This window comes from Colias philodice, chromosome 2 (assembly GCF_061535455.1).
Source record: "Colias philodice isolate Cphi_HAF_F1 chromosome 2, ilColPhil1 Martin Lab GWU primary, whole genome shotgun sequence".
NCBI classification, from domain to species: Eukaryota; Metazoa; Arthropoda; class Insecta; order Lepidoptera; family Pieridae; genus Colias; species Colias philodice.
In genome coordinates, this window is record NC_143087.1 from 12379700 (window position 1) to 12407672 (window position 27973).

A 27973-nucleotide genomic window follows, 5' to 3' on the forward strand; every position below is an offset into this window, starting at 1 on the left:
CTACTTAAACAAGTAGGTATTATCATACCGAGTATATTTTGGCAACCAAAAAATTGGATCGATTTGTTGCAGATATTTTTTTCGCAAACAAAAAGTCCGTTAAATACTTCTATATAAACATCTAACAATATAACACATTTTCAGCTAAAAATAAAGTTTTGGGTCGTGTTTGGGAATTTGAAAACATTCAATCACTCTTGAGTTACCCGCGGGCAATTTCGCAAATACGAGTGAATAAAACTTTGCTATTCAAACACGTTAGGCGCTGAAGAAATAATCACGATACGCTAGCAGTGAATACCAAATAGGCTTACTGTTCGACTTTGCATTCTATGAAAGGAAAATGATAAAGCATTTCCAACATGAGACCAGGGTCACTGGGGATCGAAATTTATGTTAACTTTTGCACGGCTTACTGGAAAACTGAAAGGATCGTGTGCAAGTGAATAATTGATTCATTCATTGCACATTCTTGACAATAGGACTGTGAGGTATTCTTGTAGACCTTTAAGTAAATGTCAATAGGTCGAAAGGGAGGAATCAATCGAATTTCGTGAAGTATTTGCTCTACGTAGCAAAGATTTACTATGTACGCAAATGTTGCGAAGATACCTACTGTTATATTTTGTAAGATGTTTTTTTCAATAAATAACTTCGTGTCCTTCTTTCTGGTGTCTGCTTTCAGTGATTTATTGTATTTTATAAGTTTATCAATGATATGATTTATAGAGCCCATAAAAATTTATATCGAAGTTTCTGTAATATAACAATCGCGAGTCGAATTTTTTTATTCGCAGGTTTTTCTATTAGAATTGAGCTTCAATGACATAAGCATTTTATTTTATTCTTCTTACAAAATGTCAACACGAGGTCAATAAACTCTATATACGATAGAGTCAATAATCGCTTTTGAAAAAGTACGCATTGAAGGTCTGAAAAGTCACCTCGATAATGGCGAAAATATAAAAGGAAACATGTATCCTAAGCATGTATCTTATGACTTACTTGACTTAAGGTCCTATGGCCCCTATGTGGGGCAGAGGGCGTCCACAGTGCGCCGCCATCGCGCACGGTCTTGGGCTACGCTCTTCAGCTCCGGCCACGTCAAACCGATCGCCTTAGCCTCCGCTGCCACGGAACGACGCCAGGATTGTCTAGGTCGGCCACGTTTTCTTTTCCCTTGCGGAGTCCACTCCAGGGCTTGCCTGGGTATATGTAAGGTGTCCCTTCTAAGAGTGTGGCCAATCCATGTCCATTTACGGCGTAAGATTTGGCGTAAAATCGGTGTCTCGTGGCAGCGTTCCAATAGTTGGTCATTGGAGATCTTTTCAGGCCAGTGAATTCTCAGAATTTGTCGGAGGCAGCGGTTGACAAAGACCTGGATTTTCTGCGAGATATCTTTGGTGACTCTCCACGTTTCACTCCCATATAACAGGACACTCTTAACGTTGGAGCGAAATATTTTAAATTTCACTCCACGTGTTAGCACTTCCGACTGCCATATGGGTCGTAGCTGCGCGAAGGTTGCCCTAGCTTTGGCGATTCTCGAAGTGATGTCCTCTTCGGTACCTCCAGTATTGGACACAACACTGCCAAGATACGTGAATTGCTGGACACGCTTAATTTGCTCTGGTCCCAGCGTCAGCGGTTGCTGATTTGTTCCCTCAGTGCGCATTTCCTGGGTCTTCAGGATATTAATTTTGAGTCCGCACAGGGCAGCTTCACGTTGGAGATCGTTTAGTTTGGACTGCATGTCAACGCGCTTATGGCTAAGCAGACACAGGTCGTCAGCGTAGTCCAGGTCATCCAATTGGTCGGTCAACCCCCACTCCATCCCGCGACGCTTTCCATCGTTGACTTTGTGCATAATGCCGTCCAGTACCACCAGAAACAGGAGAGGGGATAACAAGCAGCCTTGTCTTACACCCGCGCGTACATCAATGTTGTCCGATATCAGCCCGTCATGCGTCACTCTACATGCGTATTTCTTATATATTGCCATCAGAAGGTTAATTATCTTGGCTGGAACACCCATCTCTTCTAGTCGGCGCCAGATACTAGACCATTTGACTGTGTCGAAAGCTTTTTCGAAGTCGACAAAGGCAAGGTATATCTCGCGTTGCCATTGTATCTTATAAGTAGGTATATTGATGGTAAATATAAGTGATAGAGTATAAATTATAATGATAGAGCACTGTAACATGAATATCAAGGTGATTTAAAGCTAATTATGTACTTCAATACTTTATTACAATCCAGAAACAAATCTTGTCTGATTTCCTGTTTTTGAATCGCAGCCAACCAGAATTTCACCTGTTTCTCATATTACATTTTACTACAAAATCTCTAAAGATTTTCCTTAAATTTACATTGAGAAGGGATGAAATGCCTCCAGCGAAAGGGATGATCCTCAACATAACATGACGACCATTAGCCCCAGTAGATGTTATTCTTAAATAATGGATGTTATTCTAACAACCATTGGTTACAAAAAGATTGAATGTAAAAAACACTTAAGACGAAATACAATCATGCTTGTGCACCTTTTGGGCTACGCCCCCTGGGTGGAGCATAAGAGCGCGCGGGACGCTTCACAAAAATCCCCTCGCCACGCCACACAACTGAATAGATGACGGAAACATACGGAACTAACGGAGGTTCAATGAACTTTACTTATATTCATAATATTCGCGCGGTTAAAGCTGAGTAAAAGCGATCCGGCAACGTCTTTTCGTTGCCGGGCCCATCGAAGTAGAAAAATCGACCTTTGTTCCTTTGCACGAAGGTCGATTTTTAATTGGTACAAATCTGGTTACAAAAAATGAGCTTGTGACTAAATTATTTTATGATGTAATTATTTGTTATTGTTAGAATTGTCGCTACCTACGTTACTAGCTTATTTGCAAATCTTTGTAAACAAATTTTATAGGTTTTCGACATGGGGACTTTACGTACAATCTTTATATATAAAAATGAATCGCAAAATGTGTTGGTAAGCGCATAACTCGAGAACGGCTGAACCGATTTCGATAATTCTTTTTTTTATTATATTCCTTCAAGTACGAGGATGGTTCTTATGTAGAGAAAACGTAAACATGTACCACGGGCGAAGCCGGGGCGGACCGCTAGTATGATAATAAAAATACATAATAGAATAATGCTATTTACGTTTGTTTTTCTTTTACATTATTATCGGTTTTAAAAGATTTAAAAAACGGGTTTTTGTTTTTATATCATATTTATTGAAAAAAAAAACAATAATAGACAAAAAAATATTATTTACAATTTTGATTATTTTTGAATAAATATATCCGACATTTTGATATACTTAACATCAGATATTTTCGAATGCTGGTTTTGTAACCATTTTATTGTTCCAATGTTTATCTTCTTGATACGACTTCTACTCCTTGTTCCGTAAATAAATATGTCTCTTGCCCGTTACTTTGAGCTATCCTTGTACATTGAGGTGCTGAAACAACCATAATAAGTTATAATAGGAGAACAATTAATTGATAATACCTCTTATAATACCACGATTATTATAAAGATACTGTCATCAAAACTAGAAAAAATTGCACAGCTGTGTACGTTCCTTTGTCGCTTTATTATCCTAGCCCGTAATAAACTCGATTGTCGGCGACTTACATAGCAAACTTTCTGAGAAAATCGTTCTTTTGTTTGCAAAATTTTACGGTTGACCGCAATTATTCTAACAATTAGTAAAAAATTTCGCAGCTGTGTCCGTTCGTTTATCGCTCTATTGTCCTATCTCGTAAAAAAGTCGGCATCATAGTTACATAACTACAAATTTTTCAAATATTTTTTATATAAAATTTATAAGTCATTATGCTTATGCATAATATGCAAATAGTATTCATACAAACAAATTAAAAAATTACTCATACATACTTTCATTCGAATTGATATATGTATAAATAAATATCCTTTATCTAATCCTTGTCTTGGGATTGCTCACATGTGTATAGAATTGTTAGTAGATCAGCAATAAGCCTAAAATAGCATGATATCTAATAAGTAAAAAAATTACAATTACCGGTGCAGTGAAAGACCTCAGACAATAGTTATAATACCATAAAAAAAAAAACAAAAAGTTATACGCAATAGGGTTGAAATAAAAATTGTTTCCGATCTCACTGGTAATTACCTACCCGTCAGTGATAACTTACACTAGTCTGAAATATTCCACTATCTTATGACTTATAAATAAATGACATAAGAATAAACTTACACAAAAAAAGTACTATGTGAAACTGTCTGAAGATCCACATCAGTTTCTGGTAATCATGGTTGGTCTAAAAGACCAACGTGTCTTTATTGCATCTGATATGGCTTGCAAGCTGCACATCGGATTTTTCGTGGTCGCGCTTTGCTATTAGAAATAAACATACATACACAAATCAGTAGTATATTTATTGGAAAATGAAATCTCAAAAAAACAACTAAAACATTACCTATTTATACCAATAATAAAATTATAAATAAAAATAAAGACAGAGTGCATAAAATTATAAAATCTTGATTTGTGCGTTGCTAAATTCAGACTTTGTAAACATATATGTACTTATACAAGAATCATAAATAGGTAATGAAATCTCAAAATATGATTAAAATAATATTACTTATTACAAATAAAAATAACTATCAGATTTTCATTTATGCGTTTCTCAATTTAGACTTGTAAACATATACCTAGTAATCAAAATATTTGAAGTTGAAATCTTTAGACTTGTAGCGACCGAAAGACATAATAAATATAAATAAGCATGATAAACATTAAACTTACCTATTTAGATTCAATAACTGTAGTTTCTTCATCTGCCTTCGCAACATTTTCTTCCTTATGTTCTCACCATCAATGTTTTGGCCACCAAAATTCACCATGTTTATGAAAAACTTTAGTAACACTAACACTAAATCACGTATGCGAGTAGACAACGGCACCGCGCGAAAAAGTTGTACAGGACTGCTCTCTAAGACGCGTTGGCGTCGACTAACAGGAGGCGGAACGGCGGAAGCGACCGGCCTGCGCGCAATTTTTTGCTCATAGTTTATAAATATATTTTTTTTAAATTACTGATGTATTAATTGAAAAATCTAATCCCGTACGTCCCTCAAGAATTGAATGGAAGTGGATGTGGATAAAATTTCATTGATATTACTTTACTATTGTCCAAATGAAATTGATTCTCCGTTTAATTTTTGGCCAACTTCACAACGTTTTTCTATCGAGGCAAATTTTGTCAATCGTGTTTCGGTTCCCAAACGTCACTAAACAAACTCTTCAATTAAATAAATCGATAAATAAAAAAAATCAGATTCAAAGTTTTTGAAGAAAAAAATTAATTCTCCGTGCGCTCGAAACGTATGTTTTGGGTCTCATTTCGCCTTAAATCGTTTGATTCAGGATTTAGTACATTATAATATATTCACTTCTCTCTGGATTTTCTTTACCTACATGTAAATATCTTTCTTATTTCTCTTTTATCCTACTTATATTATAAACACGTTTATTGATGATTTAGTATGAATAGATGCATGTATAGATGTTTGTTACTCTTTCACGTAAAAACTACTAGACGGATTACTATGAAACTTTACAGGAACACAGGCTATATATATCAGAATAGCACTTGAGCTATAGAAATACATACATACATACTCGATTTTGCACGCAGCTTCGTGCTCAGCTGAAATCGCACGGCATAGCTTGTTTCTTTATATTTTGCTGCATTGACTTATACCCTTATATAAGATTACAATTTGATATCGTGGTTAGACGTTATCTGTTTATTTAGTCAATTTACAACGCATATTATCGAAAATTTTAGGAATTTTTTATCAAACATCAACATGGTCCTAATCATAAGTGCAATTATCCGCCCAATTTTAGTATTCGAATAATACGAATACCTCCTAAACACTATCCGGATAAATCCGGATAATTCGGATAATTCGGATATCTCTGTTAAATCAATCAATCAATCACTCCTAGATCTTGACTACGCAGATGATATTTGCTTGGTATCAAATAGCATAGAACACCTTAATATAAATGCATGTGCACTTCAATCTGCAGCAGCAAAAGTCGGATTGAGAATCAACACCCAAAAAACTGTTGTCATGAAAACTGCATTGACAAATGAACAGCTGGAAATATCATTAAATGGAAAATCAATTCGAGAAGTACCTACATTTTGCTATCTAGGAAGTATTCCGAGCCCTAACGGTGATGCAGAGGTTGATATTGAAAATAGAATACAGAAAGCAAAAGCTGCTTTTGCACAGTTATCTCCGATTTGGAAATCAAGTCGCTTATCCCGTCAGCTTAAATTGCGAATCTTCGAGAGCAATGTGAAGTCGATATTGCTATATGGTTGTGAGACTTGGAAAGTAACACAAGCTATCTCCAACAGACTCCAAGTATGCCTGAACAAATGCTTATATAGAAGTATATTACGAATGTTTTGGCCTGATACAATTTCCAATGAAGAACTCTGGAAAATAACCAATCAGCAACCTATAGACCAACAAGTCCGCTCCAGGAAGTGGGGGTGGATAGGACACTGTCTTAGGCGGCCGGAACAAAATATAGCAAAAACAGCTTTAGACTGGACGCCCCCGAATGGTCGTAGAAGAAAAGGTCGTCCCTCTGCATCGTGGAAGAGATCCGTGGTTGCTGAACTAAATAAAACCGGACTGTCGTGGCAAGAAGTCAAAGCAAAAGCCCAAAATCGACGTGACTGGAAAAAGTTTACTGAATGCTCCTCGAGGAGTTAAAGGAACAATCATCATCAAGTGTGACCTCCGACTCCAAGCGAAAGTATTTTTTAATTATACTTATCATAAATCTGGTAATAGTGTCGTTTGACGGATTTTCAAATGTACTGCATGATCTTTCTGCATAAAAAACTTTCGGGTTGTGTAAATACTTTAGAGTTCCAATAATCTCAGGCTGTCGGCGTTGAATTATTCTTATTTTTAAAGACTGCCAACTGACGACTTATTGTACTATCTCTTTCAAGAAGTTTAGAAATCATAAATTTTAGTGCAGTTTCTGCCGTCAATAAATTAGCATCCTCTCTGCATATTGCCTCAACGGTTGCTTTAATAATATTCAAAGAAATGGACAGATCTTTTAAAGTTCCTATTTCACAGCCAGTAAACGTAGTCTCATTTTTCAAGTCTATTAATGCTTTCATTACTCCGTCCTTTACTTAACTGCAAAAATCTTGTGATCATATTTGCGAGACTACTCCATCTAGTTTTACAGTCCAAAATGAGTTGCAAATTTTTGTCTTCATTGCCTAATTGCGTACTTAAATGATCTGTTCTTGTAGGTGAACTTTTAAAATACTTGACAATTTGTCGGACTTTATTGATTAAGTCCTTATAAACTATTAGAGGTACATTTGTAGCATTATTACAACTATCAATTTGTCGGACTTTATTGATTAAGTCCTTATAAACTATTAGAGGTACATTTGTAGCATTATTACAACTATCAATTTGTCGGACTTTATTGATTAAGTCCTTATAAACTATTAGAGGTACATTTGTAGCATTATTACAACTATCAATTTGTCGGACTTTATTGATTAAGTCCTTATAAACTATTAGAGGTACATTTGTAGCATTATTACAACTATCAATTTGTCGGACTTTATTGATTAAGTCCTTATAAACTATTAGAGGTACATTTGTAGCATTATTACAACTATTCATATTATTCGTTTTATTCGGATAGTTATACTATCGGTATCCGGATATTTTTTTCGACGGATATCCGGATATTTTGGATATCCGGATATCCGGATAGCATGCCCTTATCATAACCTTCCCAACCAACACAATAATTCACACACACTTCTTTAAGCCCAACTAAGCAAACACACCAACATTGTTCCCAACTAAGTGCGATGTTGACCCATATAGCTGGATGCAGCGCGTGAACTTCGATGGTCAAGAACAGCCTCTCGGGTGGAGTACTGCGGTGCGATTAGCTACTTAACATTGATAGTGTGGAGTTTTGTTGGATTAGAAGCTCAACTAAGCTAAATGCTCTACAAGAAAGGCCAGAATTTTATACACACATAGTAGCGACTAGTCCTAGATCGCAACGTGTTATTTTGACGGAAATCCTAATAAAAATCATCATTTTTTATGATATTTGCAGAAATTCATCCTATTTTAAAGCTACAGTATAAAATAATTGTTTTTATTAAGAGTGAGATATTTTGATTACTAGATAAAATTATTTTAGTTAACATACTACCTGGATCCTAGTTCCTACTGGGTATAAACCTGCGGATATTCATAATATGCACCTTACCCTTTATGCCCTAAAGGTTAATATGCACATAATATAATATACACAAGGTTCGAACTACCAACGTAATATTACATAATTTACAAAGAAATGAATCCATTTCATTTCGCAGTATTTCTTTGCACTGCAATACGTTACATAATATCACCTTCTCTTTAATATGATTTCATTAAAAGAAGCCAGTACAATGCGACCTTTTTATTGTAAGTAGATATTATACTGATGGACGATTGTAATTTTTCTTAAATATAAATAGATTCTTATAAAAATGTAAGTAAAAAGTAATAATTTTATTTTCAAGATGTAGGTACAAAAGTAATAATTTTATTTTCAAAATGTAGGTAGATGTATATACTTTCTTGCTGGCTTTTCATGTAAAAACTCCTTTGCGAACCGTTAAATTATTATTTTTCTGTATTTTGACGATTCATAAATGCCTCTAAAAAGTCTTGCTGTAAGTTGAATAAATAAACGTGTGAGTTTGAGTCTGAAAGTCTCAATCTTTTATAATGATAGTTTACTGTGGTAGGTAGGTAGTATGTGGTATCATCCTATGCCGCAATATGTATACTAAAACATTGGTTTTATTCAAAATTGTTATACAAAGCAAGAGCAGTGTTATGTTATGACCCACGTTACACCTTTATTATCCCCAAAGTATAATTAGGTAACTTGCGTCAGCTATTCTGCGCTAATGCCTTCAGTATTTTGACGTCATTACTCATTAAAGATTTCCAGTGCCGGCGCCGGGTGGGAAGAGACGGCCTAAGGCGCTTTTACAAATTTATTTATTTACTAAAATCAATTTAGATGGAATATTTGTACGTTTATATTTAGTTGGATGTCTCCTCAATTAAAATTTAATTTAAAGTACCTAAATATATATTTAAAAAGAATCAAGTAGGTACAAGCATATTTTTGTCCAGAGTATCAGTGGTCCTCATATGTATTACTAGCTGCTCCATGCGGTTTCACCATTTCACCCCCGTGGCTCTACTCCCGTTGGTCATAGCGTGATGATATAGCCTATAAGCCTTCCTCGATAAATGAGCTATCTAACACTGAAAGAATTTTTCAAATCGGACCAGTAGTTCCCGAGATTAGCGCGTTCAAACAAACAAACTCTTCAGCTTTATAATTGTACTAGCAATGCCCTGCGGTTTCACCCGCATAGATAGCGATATCGTTACAGTGAAAAGTCTACTATAGGTCGGACTATAGGTTTAATTTTTAATCACATGAAAATCACCTTTACCCCGTCCCGCACTACGGCCTTTTGCACGCCTCATAAGCGAAGCGTTGAGGTGGGTACTACTGTCACTTCGCGCAAAACATCTGATTTTTCAAACTTAAAATGTCTTTATGTATCATACATTGCACTTGTAAGATAATACATACACACACATATTAAGAAAAAACACTATTTTTAACGTTCATGATATTTTTGATGTCATTTTTGTTATTTAAACTAGTTAAAAAACAGTTTAAAAAAGTTCTGTCTTGGACGTCCGTGTGTCTGTATGTGCGGATCCTTTTTCTTGTTAACACGATAGCGACCGAAATACTTTACTAATCGAGTCTTTTTTTTTCTCTTACGCTTGAGTATGCTCAGGAATAGAACCCTTTCATTTTTCAGGGTCTGATTCGATGTGGTTTAATTGTTATTAAATAAACAAAAATAATAATTAATAAATATTTATTAAAAAAAATTATGAGGCGTGCACTTTTGGATTTTCCAAATTATTTTTTTTTTTAGTGGGGAAATCTTTCATAGATACCCACGGCCTCCGGGGGAGGGGCCGTGGGTTATGTCGGATTCCTACCGACCAAAACCCCACTGTGTTCCATCAAGACGCATATTGGTAGAATTCCTCCGTGACCCCCGCACTACGGCCTGCTCGAACAGTATACCTACTATTTTCTGTAGATTGACACTTAAAAATTCGTTATATCTTTTGAATGGAATATCCAATTCTTTTCATTTAAAAAGTATTTTGCTGGTATTGAAACAGTCTATAATAAAACATCATTTAATGGGATAAGGATTAATATATGTGTATGGATAACATGGTTTGATTACTGTCGGCACTTCTATTTACTTTGAAAACGTAAAAAAGTTGTTGTAGTAACATAACTACTGAAGATGGACATATGGTATCGCGGACTTTCTTGTAGATATTGATCCATTCTATAATACCGTAGAACATTTTTTTGTTCTATCTTCAATAGATTCCGCAGCGCACGCGATGACAGAAGTTTTATTGAGGATTTTTTTACACCTTGGGTTACATTATTGCATTTTTGGTAAGGATCTCTAATTTTTTTGAAAATGCAATATAGCCTATGTTGCTCAGTAAAGATGCAGCTTTCTAATGGTGAAAGAATTTTTGAAATCGGTCCAGTAGTTTTTGCGTGAAAACCATACATACATACATACATACATACTTACAAACTTTTCCTCTTTATAATATTAGTATAGATTAGTATCTATACTGGTTCGTTATATCTATATAACGAATGCCTTATGACAGCGATATCAAGTAGGGCCATTATTCCACATTACCTAAGTTTATGCAAATAATACTTATAAAAACCTCTGTGTCGCTGCAGTGGGAAGAGGAAAAACATAGAAGGCTTCATAATTATGTTAAAAGTTATTTTATAATTTATACCTTTGAAGTTTAAACTCATACGACTTGTATACCGATACCTACAGGAAATGATCCCAAAAATTGAACCTAATACAATGCATAAAAAAACCAACAGCAGTGATTTAAAGTCCTTTTATTAAGTTATTATTCCGCAAATCAATCTCCGTTGTCGCTGAATAATTTACTCGTTTACAGCTTCAATATAAAACAGTAAACTATCAATCACTGGGAACGGGAGCGGACAAGATAAATTATTTACATGGCAATGCCTGCGACCTGATTCTGTTCTGAATATCGATGCAATTTTTTGTTCCATCCATCTTTTGGAGCAATATTTGTGAAATGCTGACTTCGTACCCTTTTTGTCATGATTTATAATCCGTCTAGATTCTTATTAATACCTAAATCACCTACATATTACTTTGACTAAGTGAATTTCAGTTTTATTCGTTTCAGAACAATTTGGGCAGAACTGATGCAACAGCCTATTTTATAGCGCAGATAGAAAGCTTAGACAATCGGAAAACGTAACATACGGTCTATATGATAAAACAACTAACAAATTGTTTTACAGTTTAGTGAAAAATTAGTAATTTTAGGTAATATTGTGTTAATAAAAATTGGTGATAATAAATAATACTTAGCCCGCTTAGAGAAACAGACAAAAGGAGAGAAGACTACGTTCCATAAATATAACAAATTATTATAACAAAATATGAAGATACAAGATACAGCACCACAACCTCAATAAAAAGTTCCAAGCAATAAGTAACCGCGACCAAGAAACTTCTAGAACTGCGTAGATTAACAAACTTGCGGCGACGTCGTACAAGCTAACAAATTGTTGTTTAACTCCTCTTTAATGCCTACAAATGCTTTTTACTGTAAATATAAACTTTGAGTTTATACTGGCTTACAAATTACCTGTAACACATAATATCATGCAATTCTAGACGTTTGAAGACTGAATTATTTATTGATCTGCCTTTGAGGGAGGGTAGAATAAGCGAACAACCAGTCTTGATCGTTTAATATTATCTTTATTGTTATGAAATCTCACAGTGTGTTGTAATACTCAGGGTATTAGATAGTTTTTATATTACAAATATTTTTATTCAAAAAGTTTTGCAAAGAGTTTTTTTCCGCTTTTTGTCAACAGCCTTCATTCAATCCTTAGGTACTATTGGTAATAATATTATGGTGATTCCGCATAAATACAAGTTAAATAAGTGACATAATTAAACTAATTACATCGTAACCTACAAGGAAATATAACGTGGAACAAACACGTGTCAATAACATAGTTCCAAGGTATAAAATTCACGACCAAATTATCCTCCTAATAAACGAATACACCGGCGCCAAGTCAACAATATAAAGTTTGTAAATTCATTAGGTGTGCGGTCGGAGTGAACCAGGTAACAGCAAAGTTTAATTGACTATATACAACAACTATATTACAACTAGTACATAACAATGATAAGTTAGTTTAGCCCTTGAAAATGGCACGGAGATGAAAATTAAACTGATTATTGGCTCGATGAAAAATCTACACGTGTAAGCTATTTTCAGGTGAACAACGTACACCAACATTTACCGAGTTTAGGGTTGTTTATTGCATAAACAAATAATTTCATTTTGCATGACATGACTCCATCTACGCCTGAAGAGAGTTTTGTGAAATTTTAATATAACAACATAACGAGTAGGTTTCCCGTATCGATTACTTTTTGGTCTTTTTTAGGGTTCCGTACCTCAAAAGGAAAAAAACGGAACCCTTATAGGATCACTTTGTTGTCCGTCTGTCCGTCCGTCCGTCCGTCCGTCTGTCAAGACCCTTTTTCTCAGGAACGCGTGGAGGTATGAAGCTAAAATTTATATCAATTACTCAGGTCTACTGTCCCTTAAAGCTGTGAAAAAATCAAACTTCTGAGCCAACGCAATCAAAAGATACAGCCGTTTATGCCGCAAATTTTCGACACTTGCAAGGGAATCAAAACCTACAGGGTGCTTCCCGTGAACTCAGAATCTTGAAATTTGGTACGAAGCAACGTCCTATAGCATAGATAAAGGAAAAATTACGAAAACCATAAATTGTACTTTGTAAACCTTGCAGGTTTGTACGGAACCCTCGGTGCGCGAGTCCGACTCGCACTTGGCCGGTTTTTTCAGAAATGGGCGAACCTAAGATTCCCCGTCCCAGTTATCAGAGTCGGTTACCAATTGGCAATTACATATAGGTCGTTATTAAATTTTTCAGATTCAGATTATCTCCAATTTTCCTACCGAAATACGTAGGTACATGTTTAGCATACTAATAAAATTCTTAGAAAAAGACTAAACAAAATAATGAGATAAATATTTGGACATCGAGTAATAGAAAACCGCGCCCGATATTGATTTCGTTTTCCATTTACTTAAGATATTCACCCGAATTCGAAGAAATGTTAAAAATAGACAAATTAGACAGTTTTCCTTTAGAAGGAAAAATGTAGTATTATTTGAGAAATCTTGTTAAGTTATGTAAATTAGGTATATTATTATATAACACGATATTAATTGAAATTTTGTATCAAATATCTCAAAATCTATGGAGACATTTGTGATATTGTAAAGACCTTAAAATGAGATATAATTCTTCCATTTACAATACTACTAAATTCCCCACAAATTTTGAGATATTTGATGCAATACCAAATACCTATCCATAGACTTTGTTGATGTGTGTATCTGATGGTATACGTGATTAAATATCTCACCTGATGGTGTAAGTGGTGTAGCCCGGGGGCAGGGTAGTTGCGCGTTGTGGTTGTCATCCCGGGGCGGGCTGGCGGCTGCACCGTCTGTGTTGTTGTTGCCCGGGGGCCCGGGGCCTTCGCCGCCACCGGCTTCTATCTGGAGCTGGTAAAATTGTATATTGTTAGTAAGTTGTTCTGTTGAAGTGAGGATTGAAAGTCAATGTGTAATAGAGAAGACTTTAAATAGATTCGGGTTGAATTTGTTATAGTACGTAGTATATTATTATTAGTCTGTGGTTATAGCAAAGATTACAATTATTTGTAAATTGATAATAACGAAAAACAAGGAGCTTTAAGTATATCGCATCTAAAAATATAATGAAGCGTTATATGAAATTTATAATAGTTATTAAAACATTAACTTCATTAAAATCCAATCGTCGAGCGAATAGTGATAACTGGCGTGCGCGTCAATCACTTTAAAATCGAGCAATAAATTGGCATAGTGAAAATTGAGGCTATCTGGCAACATTCCTATTTTTACAGTAAACTTATTGCCTATAGCATGACTTTGTTACCATGTACAGACGCTCTATAGAGAACAATAAATATATTTTGCAGTTATTTTAAATACCTAATAGTGAATCTGAATAATATACCTAAGTACTCCTATCTAATCTGAAGATTGAAGAAATATTAGATTTTAACCATTTATTTATTTAACCATTTATTAAAGTGAAACTTTTATTACATCGTCTCAAACTTTTTGGTCTGTGTAGCGCATGTCGCGTGTATCGCGGCAGCCGACCGTCACGCGACATGCGCTACACAAAGCAGTGTTCGGAACCGTTCGAACAGTTTCACTTTTACCGTGATTTCATAAAACCACACAACATTTTTTGTACCACACCATTTAACATTACAATGTACAGTATATTTTATATAGTTTTATAGATGCGAGGTAAAGTACAAAAGGTGACCTTATCGCTTAAAAGAGATTTCTTCCAGGGATTTTTGTTTGTTTGATAAGAGTTAACAGCTTCATCGTTACTAAGTATCATAGGCAACATTTCTGTATGTAATCTGGTTGAACCTAGCTGTAGCCAGGGTAAGCATAGCGAGGTAGCCATTTAAAATAATCAAGTCTGCAAAGTATAGACAAATATACAACTTCAATTCATCGACCTTAAAAATATTTAATTACAAACTGAATGGCAAAAACCTTTAAATCCTTTGAAGGACTATAGAGGATTTTATTAATCCTGGGTTAGAGAAATTGAATTCGGACTAGACAGCCTAAATCGAGCCTCTGTTTCTTTTAGAAAAGTATTTACTTTTCTACAGTTAATACTTTTCCAAGTAAGCAACTGTAATACAATTTACCTGCTTTGATTCACAAAAAACGATACACACATTGGCAGAATCCTATTGGAAACTCCTGACAAGTTCTCAACATTATAGAGTCTCTTTCCTAAAATATGCATAAACATTTTAAGAAAAATTAACCAAGTTCCTAGTTCTGGAGACAGCAATGGTGTAGTTTAATATTTGAAGTTATTGATGAAATGTATCTTACAGTTGGAGCTACGATTCGTAGATAGGTCAGAGCGGCATTCGTAAACAAGAGAAAAACAAACAAAAAACAAGAGAAATCCCAACATACTCGTACAAGCAATCCACCAAGAGCTATCCAATCAAATGTTTACATAAAATCCGTTGCAATATCTGCAGTGAACTATGGATTTACACGCAATAAAGTTCTAACTTCATTTCGCTCTATGCAAATACCTGATAATACTTCCGTGTCTGCGAACTGTGGGACACGATAAACTAATGGCTGGATTGAAATGCACTGTAACTAGTAATAGCTTTGGATGAATTGGGCTATTAATTTACATTAAAGTGTAGATTCAATCAATTGTTTTATTTAAGCTGGAAAAAGCTGAGCGTCGTAGGGAAAAGCTACGAATGGCTACGAGCTACGGCTTGCGAAGTTAATTTTTTTTATGCTTAAACATTATTTTAAATAAAATAAAGTTCTCTTTCTTTATTTCAGTCCATGGAATTATTTATACCAAATAAATATTGAGTGTGTCTCAATTACTTATACAAAATTAACCAGTTTCCTAGATGCTCCTCCTTCCTTAGACGAGACTTGTTTTCCACATTCAATAGCAGTTCTTAGTCAATACCTAACCCTGTCTAAACAAATACTTTTGTATTGGATTTGTCAGTGAAAAAAGCATCTAATTTTACTAGCTCGTGTTTTCAGCACGACGTTGAAACCATTAGCTTTATGGAGTCTCTAATATGACACAACAGAGGTGAATTCGTGATACTGTATTCGCCGTCGGAACTAATTTGCTATCTATTTTTAAAGCTGAGATATTAAGCCTTAACAAAAAGAGACACCAACAGTAACATAAAAACAATAGCTACACATATTGTGTATTGTTTGATAAAAATTAGCTTGTTTTAAGAATAGAAAGATCATGCACTGTGTCTAGAAATAAAAACTCAAATTAAAATACAAAAATAACACTTTTGCACGCCTCATAAGCGAAGCGTTGAGGTGGGTACTACTGTCACTTCGCGCAAAACATCTGATTTTTCAAACTTAAAATGTCTTTATGTATCATACATTGCACTTGTAAGATAATACATACACACACATATTAAGAAAAAACACTATTTTTAACGTTCATGATATTTTTGATGTCATTTTTGTTATTTAAACTAGTTAAAAAACAGTTTAAAAAAGTTCTGTCTTGGACGTCCGTGTGTCTGTATGTGCGGATCCTTTTTCTTGTTAACACGATAGCGACCGAAATACTTTACTAATCGAGTCTTTTTTTTTCTCTTACGCTTGAGTATGCTCAGGAATAGAACCCTTTCATTTTTCAGGGTCTGATTCGATGTGGTTTAATTGTTATTAAATAAACAAAAATAATAATTAATAAATATTTATTAAAAAAAAATTATGAGGCGTGCACTTTTGGATTTTCCAAATTATTTATTAGTTACGGCTGCAGAGCAAAGTGATTTTAGGTCTAGAGAAAGTTATTAATTTAAGTCAGACGGCTCTAGAAGCGTCGATTTTTTTAAATACAACAAAAAAAGCAATAGATGCGAACTTTTAAATAAACAATAAAAATTCCAGTCCATTCCAACAACTAAAACAATATTATTTTTGTAGAAATATCTACATTCAACGTAGTAGAACTTTCTACAAAGAAAGATGGTTCTAGAAACTTCGAGATTCAGATATTGCACGATACAAATTGAAAAATAACCTTGCTTTCCATGAACGAGGGAGGATATGAAATGAAAAATCTAATAAACATGCTTAGAACGTCATCGGATGAGAAAACATTATTAGAGGCTTAAATACATAATAATATTTCTAACGGAAAATATTTATTTACAGGGACAAAATTATATACAGCAAATGTTTCAGGAGGTGCTTATAACATATGCAGTAGAGGTTCCCAAAACAGAATGAATGCGATGAATATACATACAATGCGAAATCGTGGAACGAAATTTATATAGACAGACAGCCAAAATAGTACCGTATATTCCTATTTCCATACCAATTTTTAAATTGGTGAAAATAGAGTCACATGAATAGAAAGAGTGGAACATGGAATGGCGCCAATTCTTTTGGTAAGCGAAACAAGAGCATACAAGAGGGTGCAATTAAAATATACATATTTTAATACGGGTTTCTTCCATAATAAACTGGCCATAGGTTGTGATTTATTTCCAGAACTATTTAGTATTCTTCAACTCGTCAATTTACCTCATTTGATTCAAAAGCTGAATCAAATGAGGTAAATTGTAATCGTGTCTCCTCCTTGTGCTATAATCAAATTTATTTTCCTCCTATTAACACTTTGATAGCAGTTATTTGTCCGCTCTTCTTGTTACCACTTCAATTAATAGAAAATAAGACATTATCTTTCGCAGAAAACAGCTATTTCTTATACCTAATGTATATAGATTTTCCTGTCGCAAACCAATTTACGATTGTCTCTATGTTTATCAGTCATACTTTAATTAAGTACCCTTTAATTAAGTACCCCGCATCAAACCATCTTCAAGCATAGTTTAATATCCAATTACGATTTATATTTCGCCGAATAATAAATAAAAATAAAAATAAAAATAAAAATCATTTATTGATCAATTTGTGGGTTAGGTACAAACATGTAACATTTGGACCCCAAACTAGGACAGCCTGTATTTTGGGGTCCACCTTCCTTAATGACACAATAATAACAGAACTATAGCATAATATTAACTTAAATAATGATTTAGGTAAGTAATTTAGCTATTTTTATACAAAATTATACAAAATAAAATTTAAATTATACATTTTTTACTCAAGTTTAGTAGATATACTCATATGTTGTGCGTGCGTGTTTGAATGAGTGCGCGTGTTTGTAAGCATGTGTGAGCGTGTGTGTATGTATGAGTGTGTGTGTGTGTGTGTGTGTGAATGTATGTGTGTATGAGTGTGTTAGCGCGTGAGTGGATGTAGTGGCCATAGATAGAGGTTTGCTAAATTTTTATTTGAACTATGTATTGTTCAGTATCTGAATAATTCTGGGTCAGCAACCACTCTGTAACCTTCTTTTTACATTTTACTAAGGTAAGACTGTGTATAGAAAGGCTTTTATTGACCTTTTTATATAAAAATATACTCATGTATGAAGATTGGCGACGAAGGAAACCAGTACGCGGAATAAGGTTAGAGCATACCAGGTCATTTCTTCTCTTACCAGAAGAGACAGCACAAAGAGGTGTTATTTTATGTTGTCTAAGTGTTATTTGCAATATATATGTCTGCCTTACATTCAGAATTTTAGCTTCCCTATACAGCTGGTCAGTTGGATATCTAAAAGGTTTATGAAGAATGACCTTGAGAATGCCTCTTTGTGCTCTCTCTAGAATTATTAACGACGTTTTGAAAGTGCCACCCCATACCGAAATGCAATATTGGATAATTGAGTGGCAAAGAGCTTTGTAAACCATAAATATGATATTGTGTTCCAGTAATACCCTAAGTCTTTTAAAAATCCACGACAGTTTCCGAACTCTAGTGGTTATAAGTTCAATATGTTGCTTCCATTTACAAAGGTTATCGATTATAACTCCTAGGTATTTAATGTGTGGAACCATTTTTATAGCAGAACAATTGCATAATATCTTCGAATTGAATGTATCACAGTTGTGAACTTTTAATATAAAATCATTAGGTGGTTGAGAAGAATTAGTGGGACTAAACGCAATAAAATTAGTTTTTTCCAGATTTAAGGTGAGTAGACTATTTCGCAACCAATTTGAAACAGTTCTAATGCCGTTCTCCGCGTGGAGGCACGCCTCAGCCCAACTCTCTCCATGAAAGATAAGTGAAGTATCATCTGCAAAACTAATAATTGAGCCATTGGCAAGATTTAAGTTACAGAGAGAGTTTATATATATTAAGAAGAGAGTTGGGCCGAGCACACTTCCCTGCGGTACACCGAATAACATAGGACAGTCATCACTAAGATGATCATTTATTTTAACACACTGAAATCTATTTTCGAGGTAGTTTTTAAAAATTTTTAACGGAACATCACGAATACCATACCTTTCCATCCTCTCCAAAAGTATCGGAACAGAAACTGTGTCGAATGCTTTTTTTAAGTCTAAAAAGATACCTAGGACCTTTTGTTTTTTATCGACATGATTACCTATTTGATTAACCAAGTGATTAACTGCATCTTCTGTGCACCTGCCCTTTCGAAAACCAAATTGGAAGTTTGAGAGTAGATTATATTTCTCCAAGAAGTTAACAAGTTGTTTATTAAGAATTTTTTCTAATATTTTCGAAAGGACAGGGAGCACAGAGATAGGTCTATAATTATTAGCATCTTTTCTGTCCCCACTCTTATAAACAGGATGAATAAGCGACTTCTTGAAAACATTAGGAAATATGCCTTTAGCTATACATGAATTGAATATATTAGTTAAATAAGGAATTATTATGTGTTTCGCCTTTTTAATGAACTTGGTTGGGATACCATCCCAACCACATGCACTACTATCTTTTAAATTACTTATAATACCATCGATTTCCAAGTCATTTGTTTCCAAGAGAACCATAGATGTTGATTGATTAGTTAGCTGATTTTCAAGAAAATTAGTACCAAAATTATTATTAGAATTTAGTTTAATATTAGCAGCTAGATTTTTCCCAACCGAACCAAAGAAGTGATTAACTTTATTAATAGAAATTTTAGGATCACTGTTGCACGAGAGTAAATCAATCGGAGGTGTTTTCGTTTGTTTGCAATTAGTTATCTCTTTTAATTTGTTCCATATTAACTTATTGTTGTTGCTTGCTTTTGAGAATTCCGATCTCTCATATGCTAATTTCAAATTTTTTAAAGTTTTATTACAAAAATTTCGATATCTTAAATATGTTAATTTTAGGGTCATGTTATTAGGCTGCTTTTTTAATTTTAAATGCATGCGGTCTCGCGTACGTATACATCGTAACATTCCAATAGTTATCCAAGGTTTAATAATTTTCTGACTGCGAGAAAGAGAAATAATTTTGGTATTTATTTTTAAGGAGTTCATGATTGCAGTAGTGAGATATTCAGCAGCTAAATGGGGATTTTTTATATCGAGAATTTTACTGAGGTCTGTATTATATAAATGACTAATGGCACCTTCATAGTTAATTTTATGTATGTTTTTATTTATACTGATATTTGATTTAAAATTTAGGTTAAGAAATACAACTTTATGGTCGGTGATAAATGTGTTAAAGACGAGAGATGTGCCAGTATAATCCGATTTCATAAAAATATGGTCAAGACAATTCATTTCCCTTGTAGGAAGTAAATGAGCGGGTAAAAATCCTTGACCGTGTAAAAAATCAAGATAAGGTGAGCTATTAGGGTCATTATTCTCTGGTTTAATATCGATGTTTATATCTCCAACAATATAGATATTTTTGAATTTATTTAGCTTAATTAATATATTTTCAAGAGAAAGTAGAAAATTATTTATACATTTTATAGAAGGAGAACGGTAAATTGATATAATTGCGGTATTACTGTACGTAACAATCAGGCATGTACCATCTAACAATTCCATCTCGTCCACATTACAAATCAAATGATTTAAACAGTACACAACAATACCATCATTTTGGTTACGGGTTTTTTTAGTCCAAAAAGAATTGTAGTTATTCAGTATAGGAGGTATTTTGTATTTATCCAACCAGCATTCCGTTAGAGTAATAAACATCGGTTCCAAGTTACACCGGTTCAAAAATAGTTCAAATTCATTAAAATTTTTATAAACACTTCTTATATTTAAAGTAATAATGAAGTTTGTAGTATCTTTGTTTGTCAGATAAAGGTGTGACTCATCGGGATTGCATGTGAACGATTGTGTCTTGGAGTAGTTGTCTATTTCAACCGATATTTTATTTAATAAGACATTATCCATAATTTTTATAATATGTTAAGGTTAAAGTGTTATAGGCATAATATGATCCCATTTTTACGCATATAGTTTGTAAGTTTAATTTAGAGAAAACACATATTTCTAACGCATAAATTATATCTATATAATAAGAAGGCTTCTGATAGGTCATTTTTGATACTTTGGTTAATTGTGTATATTGGGTTTTGATGTGAATTGAGGTGTATATATGATGTATATGTAAGGATGTTTTTATTTGTATGCAAATTAAAAGATTGTACTTTGATTTGAGTGTGTAAATTTTGTAATAATTGTTGTAAGATATGTAACTTGAGTATATTTGTAGGAATGAGTATTTAAACATTATATTAATTAAAAGTATTATAAAATAATCTAAGAAAAAAATTAAAAATAATTTTAGCTTAACATCTAGTCACTTTTTTAGTTTTAGTTGATTCAATTGATCTTCGCTTTTAATCAGAATATACGATGCCCCTTCCTTCTTCCGGAGGTAGACCCTGTCATTGCTCATCCAACAAAATAGATATTCCTCTGTCTTTGCGAATTCCCTTGCTAGGTAAAACAGTCGTCTGTCTTTAGGGGTAAGATATTCGGAGATGTACAATGGTTTTGATTGACCTTTAATGCCCAAATTATTGCTGTTTAATTTTTGTGATGGGTTATTTCTATTAAATTTCTTGATGGCGTCTATAACAGTGTTTCTAGTTAATGTATTAGAAAATTCAACAATCATGGTTGAGTCAGTGGAGTCTTTCTTGCTCGGCAGACGAAAGGCGTCACGTATATTCTTTTGTTCGTCCTCTAGTCCAAGATAACATAACAAATTGGATGCCAGCAAGAACAAATCTTTTTTCTTTTCATTTATCTGTTTGGGTAGTTTACGTATTTCTAAACTAGTTTTACGTGAAATTCTCTGCAGTAAATCTACATTTTCCTCTAATAAACTAATTTTGAAGTTGACATTTTTAAATTCACTTTTTATTGATTCAATTTTCGACTGTAGTTCATTTATTTGTTCGTTCGTAAAATTCAACGACGTTTCTATGTCTTTATTTGTGCGCTGGACATTAGTCATTTTGGTGTCCATTAAAGAAATACGCTTTTCAATAGCCTCCAAGCGACTATTCTGCCTATCAGATAAGTCGGAGAATAATTTCGTAAGCATATCTCGCATCTCGGTTTTAAAATTTAACATTTCATCAGACTTGTCGCCCGATAATCTACGCCTTTTCTCGCTTCTAAAAGTTACATTACTATCATCATCGCCTGCCGTAGTGCATAGTTGTGAGTCAGATAATGTTCTAAAACTTGACGGTGGTGATCGATGCATTTTTTGTATAGAGGGTAGATATAAAAAGACGTATGAATAACTTCTTGACAGTAGGATGGCGGGCTTTACGCATGCGCGTTCGATAGATCGTTGTCAAGCGGTGAATGAAATCCGATGATGACTCAGTAGCGGTACAAGGTGCTGAGTGTGAGAGGGATAGCGTATTTAAAGTTTTACTCACGATATTTCTTGTGAAGTACCAGGAGACTAGGATCCGCAAAGAGTTCAGTTTATGAACGTAGTACAGCGCGTTTGAATCTCCTATCGCTTGCTGCTACCCTATTATTATCGGCGTAATTTTTATGTTAAAATGAATTTAATTTACAATAATATCCAGCAACAAAAAACACGACTGTCGTGAATCGATCCAAGAGGGGAATAGTATCAAACCCTTTGTAACCGTTGACCTTTTCAATTGAAACGTACCCTTTCGTAAAGGGCGAAGTCTCGTTACCTTTTAAATGTTAATCGTCCATTTTTGTGCAGATTTTCAATAGAATTCTGGTTATTCGTTGCTAGCAATTACCTGAGATTGCATTAGGTTTGGATTTATTCTTCCTCTTTTCTTTCACTAGTGGCAATTGGCATAGTTCTAGCGAAATGGGTCACACTCCACCAGGGACTTTACAACGTCACTCTGCTGACTTGAATAAAAGTATAAACTATGTGTTATTTTACATAACATCACTATATATTATGAAATAAAGTCATCCACGGTTCTGTTGTTCTATGTTACCTGATATTTTATTTTGTTTTCACCATGTTTTCACCTATGTATATCATGGTTGTCCAAAATTAAAACTGCTAGTACATTATTATCTAGATGATGAACAATTCTTTCAAACTCAAAACTCAAACTCAAACATTTATTTATTCAATTAGACTTCTTGGAGAAGCACTTTTGAAACGTCAATACATATTTTTAAAATTTACCACCGATTCGGAAAGCAGTATCTATGGAGAAGAATCGGCAAGAAACTCCATAGTTGCTCTTTTAAATCATTTCAGTATTACAATTTTAATTTTACAAAATATGTAAGTAACTGTACGTATATTATATTATCATAATATGCCAAAGAACTGTCCTGTGGTTTTTACGCGACAACCCTCCATGGGTTTTTATCTTCCATATACCTATTCCTTAATGCTGTAATAGGCTCTCTGAACTGTGCTCTGAACTAATACGTTTTTTACGTAATTTTTAAATTTAGCACTACTAAACTCTTTAATACTTACTATGAGGAATTCTGTTGTAAAAAAGTATACCTTGGCCCATACTATCTTCTATATCCTTTGTAAAAAAACAAGCAGATGTATTAAAAAAATATCATAACACATAAACAAAATGTAGTCCTATCAGGTCATATACCAACCTCAAGAAAGAGAGCAGAAAATTAAGCAATCATATTTATCTGGAGTAATGTCTGGAACATTACTTTTTGGTGAACAATATCATAGAAACACACAATCAAACATTTATTCGTTTATTAGAATTCTTGAAGCGCTATTGAACAAATAAATACGTAGTTTCGGGGAACAGGTTCTACCCAGAAAAAGAATCTATAACAGTTTCTCTTTAAATCAGATAACAACGAAGCTCTTTAGGAACAAAACTGTCTGCGAAAACTTGGTATTCTTTCACACCCACACGTTGGTTTATTGAAAGCGAAATTCTTGTAATTGCAGTCAAAAACTCACTAATGAGGCAGTCTGCATACCCCTGAAGAGGACGTGGGATTCGAGGGGTTCTTATAGCTTTTCATACAAACTTAAATGATTTTTTAAAAGATAAATTGTGCTATTACGAAGAACCTGACTTTAAGCGGATATATCATGTCTGGATAGGGATAAATAAAGTTCGTAGAAATGGATGTGTAGCAAGAATTTTGTTTCAACTTCAGTTGCTATGAGAGCAAAGGTCTTTATCAAGCCATAAGTTAATATTTATTTGTATCTTCCTTTGTGGATCTAATACTTGTTAAATACTAGGTATATGTTTTGCTTTTGCTTCGGTGACCGCTACGACTATCATGACACCACAGTAATTATTTTAAAAGTTCTTTTATTGAGCGTCTCTATCGATTGACGTTGTATTATTTTTTGCTTTGTACATTTTTGTAGATATACCTACCTATAATCGCTTGTATATAGGTTTCACGTGGTACCAGGGTAATTAGAACCCATATTATATTATGCTTATTCAGACTATATTCTATTTCTGTATTCAATATCATCTGGCTAGCCGTTTTTGTATTTAAACAGTATCTTACACATGTCTATTTTACTCTGTCGCGCTTGAATAAAAGTCTATGTACATTCGAATACAGTTAAAACTTTTCTTTAATAATTTGATTACCTTCATATTTCTACCAAAACTGAAAGGTTTATTCCACTCTTGCATTAAATGGCTTTGGATCTGCCTCCCTCCGTGATTCATTTACGACCGCAGCCACCTTGCTTGGCGGTGCCAAATCAAAGTTTTAATGTTTCCAATTAAATTGGACCTGCGAATATTTGTTTCTATATATTGTAGTTATTATAACTATGTATATAGTTATTTTTAACGTTGTAGTGTGGTTGTAGCTTCATTATTACAATGTGATTGACGTCATCGTATTACTAATCCCTTATGTGATTATTAAATTACTTAAGTAGATTGAATTGTGAATCTTACTATGTTTATAGAAAGTTTTTTTTACTTGTACAATGAAGATACATCTATATGAACATTTACTTATAAAAAACCCGAATGATGAATTATCCACACTAAACTGTGTGATGTAATGTGGAATATTTGTGATATTTATGAATTTATAATTTAATATCGAAACTGAAGTTAATATTCCTTGAGCAGAAAGGAGGATCTTCAATAAATCTGAAGCGGTTTTCTTCTACCGCAATTGGCAAAAATAAATTATTATTAAGTTACAGAAATCTTGTAAATAATTGATAGTATTGGCCGAAAAGGGAAAAAATGTAGAAGAATATAATGTTAAAATATGAATTATTTAAAAAATGCTTTACGATTACATAAATATTATTGCATTATCGCTCGCAACGTGGCACACGTAGCTCTAACTATTTAATAGAGAGACAAACAAACAAAATGCTAAAACTTATTTCTACAAGCGAACGTATTCATTAGAAAAAATTATTAACCGTAAAAAATCTATAATACCATATTTTAAAAATTTAAAATCATAAGAGATATTTTTAAAATCTCATAATACGTTTTGTGTCTCGCTCCATCCCAAACAGACAAATATAAAGAAAAGTCTCCAAACAGGGTTTCGCCAAACAAAAAGTATAAAATGAAATACATATATTGACTACAGGCTCTTACTCGTTGAGGAGGTACAGTATCCACACCCATGGTCCACACATACACCAGCACTGCTATTTAATAATACACATTATTCGGATTATTTTTATATCTGAATCGCTGAGGGTGCCATTTCACCCATCATTTGGAGGCTCACTGAATGCTGAAGCCGAGTAGTGATGTGACAGCACTTGTCGATAGTTTTTTTTTAATGAAAGGAGGTTCAAATGGTAAAAAGCAGACAATAATAAAGTTTGTAAATTTGTGTCTTTTTATGTGTATCCATAGCAGTTCTATCGAACGATCGTGATAATGTGACAGTATAAAATATATTCACAGACTAGGAATATATTTTATACTGTCACATTGTTTTTTTGAATAAAATAAGATTTTTAAGATTAGATAATGTACAGTACTCCAAAATTAATAATGCGCATGCAGATCTTCGCTAATTATCGTATTTCCAGAAACACCCGAATCACCCCGAATCATTGAATCGTAAGTGCCCTAAACAACGCACTTGCATCTTGCACCTTGTTCGAAAGAAATAGGAGTCAATTCAGAGTCATACACAATCGAAAACAATTCGGGCGATAGGTGACGGTAGCCTGTCAGTCAAAAAATTCACAAATCCGTCAGTCGTCTTTATATACTGGTGGTGACCGCACGTATTATCTCTGTATGGAATTATATAGAGCTGCTGTTACATACCCTTCTTAGTTTTGTTTCAAAGTTGAATTTTCCGGTAAAATGATTATTTACACAGGTAGCGTGAGCGTAAAGTGAAAATTAATAAGAGCATAATGAAAGTTCTGATCACGATATCAGAAATAGAGATAATCCCTGATTCTGTAAATCCTTTGGACTGAGATTTTAATGATTAGATTTCACAATTTAAATGTAAACCAGTGTTTGAAAATCATTTTTTTGAATCTTTGTCTTATTTTAACCTTCCATACATCCATCATTACGCCAGCTCCAGTAAGACACTTTAATAGTTCTAAGTATAGAATTTTCCAAGTAAATCAATACAACAAATATATACTCGCAATCGTGTGGCTTATCCTCGATATTAACTTACATTGAATTATCGAAACAAATTTCGTTACTTATCTCTTTTACCATCAAATCACAATAAAACTCATAATTCTAATAAACTATGCATGAAGAAAATATATTTAACCACTCTATATAGGTACATATCGTCTTCGGAGGCTCGGGGAATACGAACTGCAGTGACGAATTTTTCTATGCGCATTATTAGTTTGGGAGAACTGTACCTACGGAAAATTATTGAAAAGATTGCAGGGATTCGTTCAAAAATATTCCAATAAATTGTGAACAAAAAAGACGGAGGAAATCAAAATTAAGCCACCATTCCGATATAATAACTAATTCTGGAAAAATATAACACAAAATATTCTAATTATTGTTTCTAAGATTAGTATCCAAACAAATAAATAATAATCGGCTGATAAATTAGATAAAAAGTACTCTGCATGAAAATAATAAATGAAGATTGTCGACTGTACCAAACAATCAATAAAGTATAAGAAAAATCATTAAACTTTTTCCAATTTTATCGACTATCGATACATTCCCACCCCTACAGTACGGAGTTGCGCGCGCCGCCACCGCACCGCACAGCCTCACACCTCATCTCCCATCAACATTGCATTTCCGACTCTACCCTCTAAAAATACAGTCGCAATTCCCTCGCCCGCCCAGCGTCCTTCAATAAACGTATGGTCCAAATGACGTCTTTTTGTATCATTAAAATTTTGTTGAAATTCCATTTTCATAGCCAATTATGAAGGTCTTTAGAAGTTAAGTGACAAACACAAAAAGATCGCCGTAACCGATTTTGCGGTTTTCAATTTCGTGAAAGGTGAAAGCTATAATAAACATTAACCATATTTTGAATTCTAAAGATCTACTTGATATCTAGTTCAATTTCAAAAAGGTAGTATAAGTATCTTGAGCTTCGCGTAAAATTGTTATAACCAAAATTCACGGAAAACTTTGGACCCTCCAGAGTACTTAAAAATCACTAATCGTTACATGGACCACAGG

The 27973-nt window shown here is 33.8% G+C and overlaps 1 protein-coding gene and 1 long non-coding RNA gene across 2 annotated transcripts in view; both read right to left on the bottom strand.

The window, feature by feature from the left end:
- The window catches only part of Dyrk2 (Dual-specificity tyrosine phosphorylation-regulated kinase 2), a 56616-nt gene extending 30623 nt beyond the window's left edge, over positions 1 to 25993 (bottom strand). The window contains exons 1-2 of the mRNA XM_089709091.1: positions 25922 to 25993; positions 13761 to 13902 (exon numbers count right to left, since the gene is read on the bottom strand). Coding sequence (XP_089565217.1) covers positions 13761 to 13902; positions 25922 to 25951 — 172 coding nt within the window. The 5' untranslated portion in view covers positions 25952 to 25993. The remainder of the gene's footprint in view (positions 1 to 13760; positions 13903 to 25921) is intronic.
- Positions 3220 to 4345, bottom strand: LOC149490850 (uncharacterized). Its single transcript, XR_016317335.1, has 2 exons — positions 4253 to 4345; positions 3220 to 3472 (listed from the first exon to the last, which is right to left on the bottom strand). It is a non-coding gene; the product is annotated as an uncharacterized LOC149490850 (long non-coding RNA).
- Positions 25994 to 27973: the final 1980 nt, after the last annotated feature.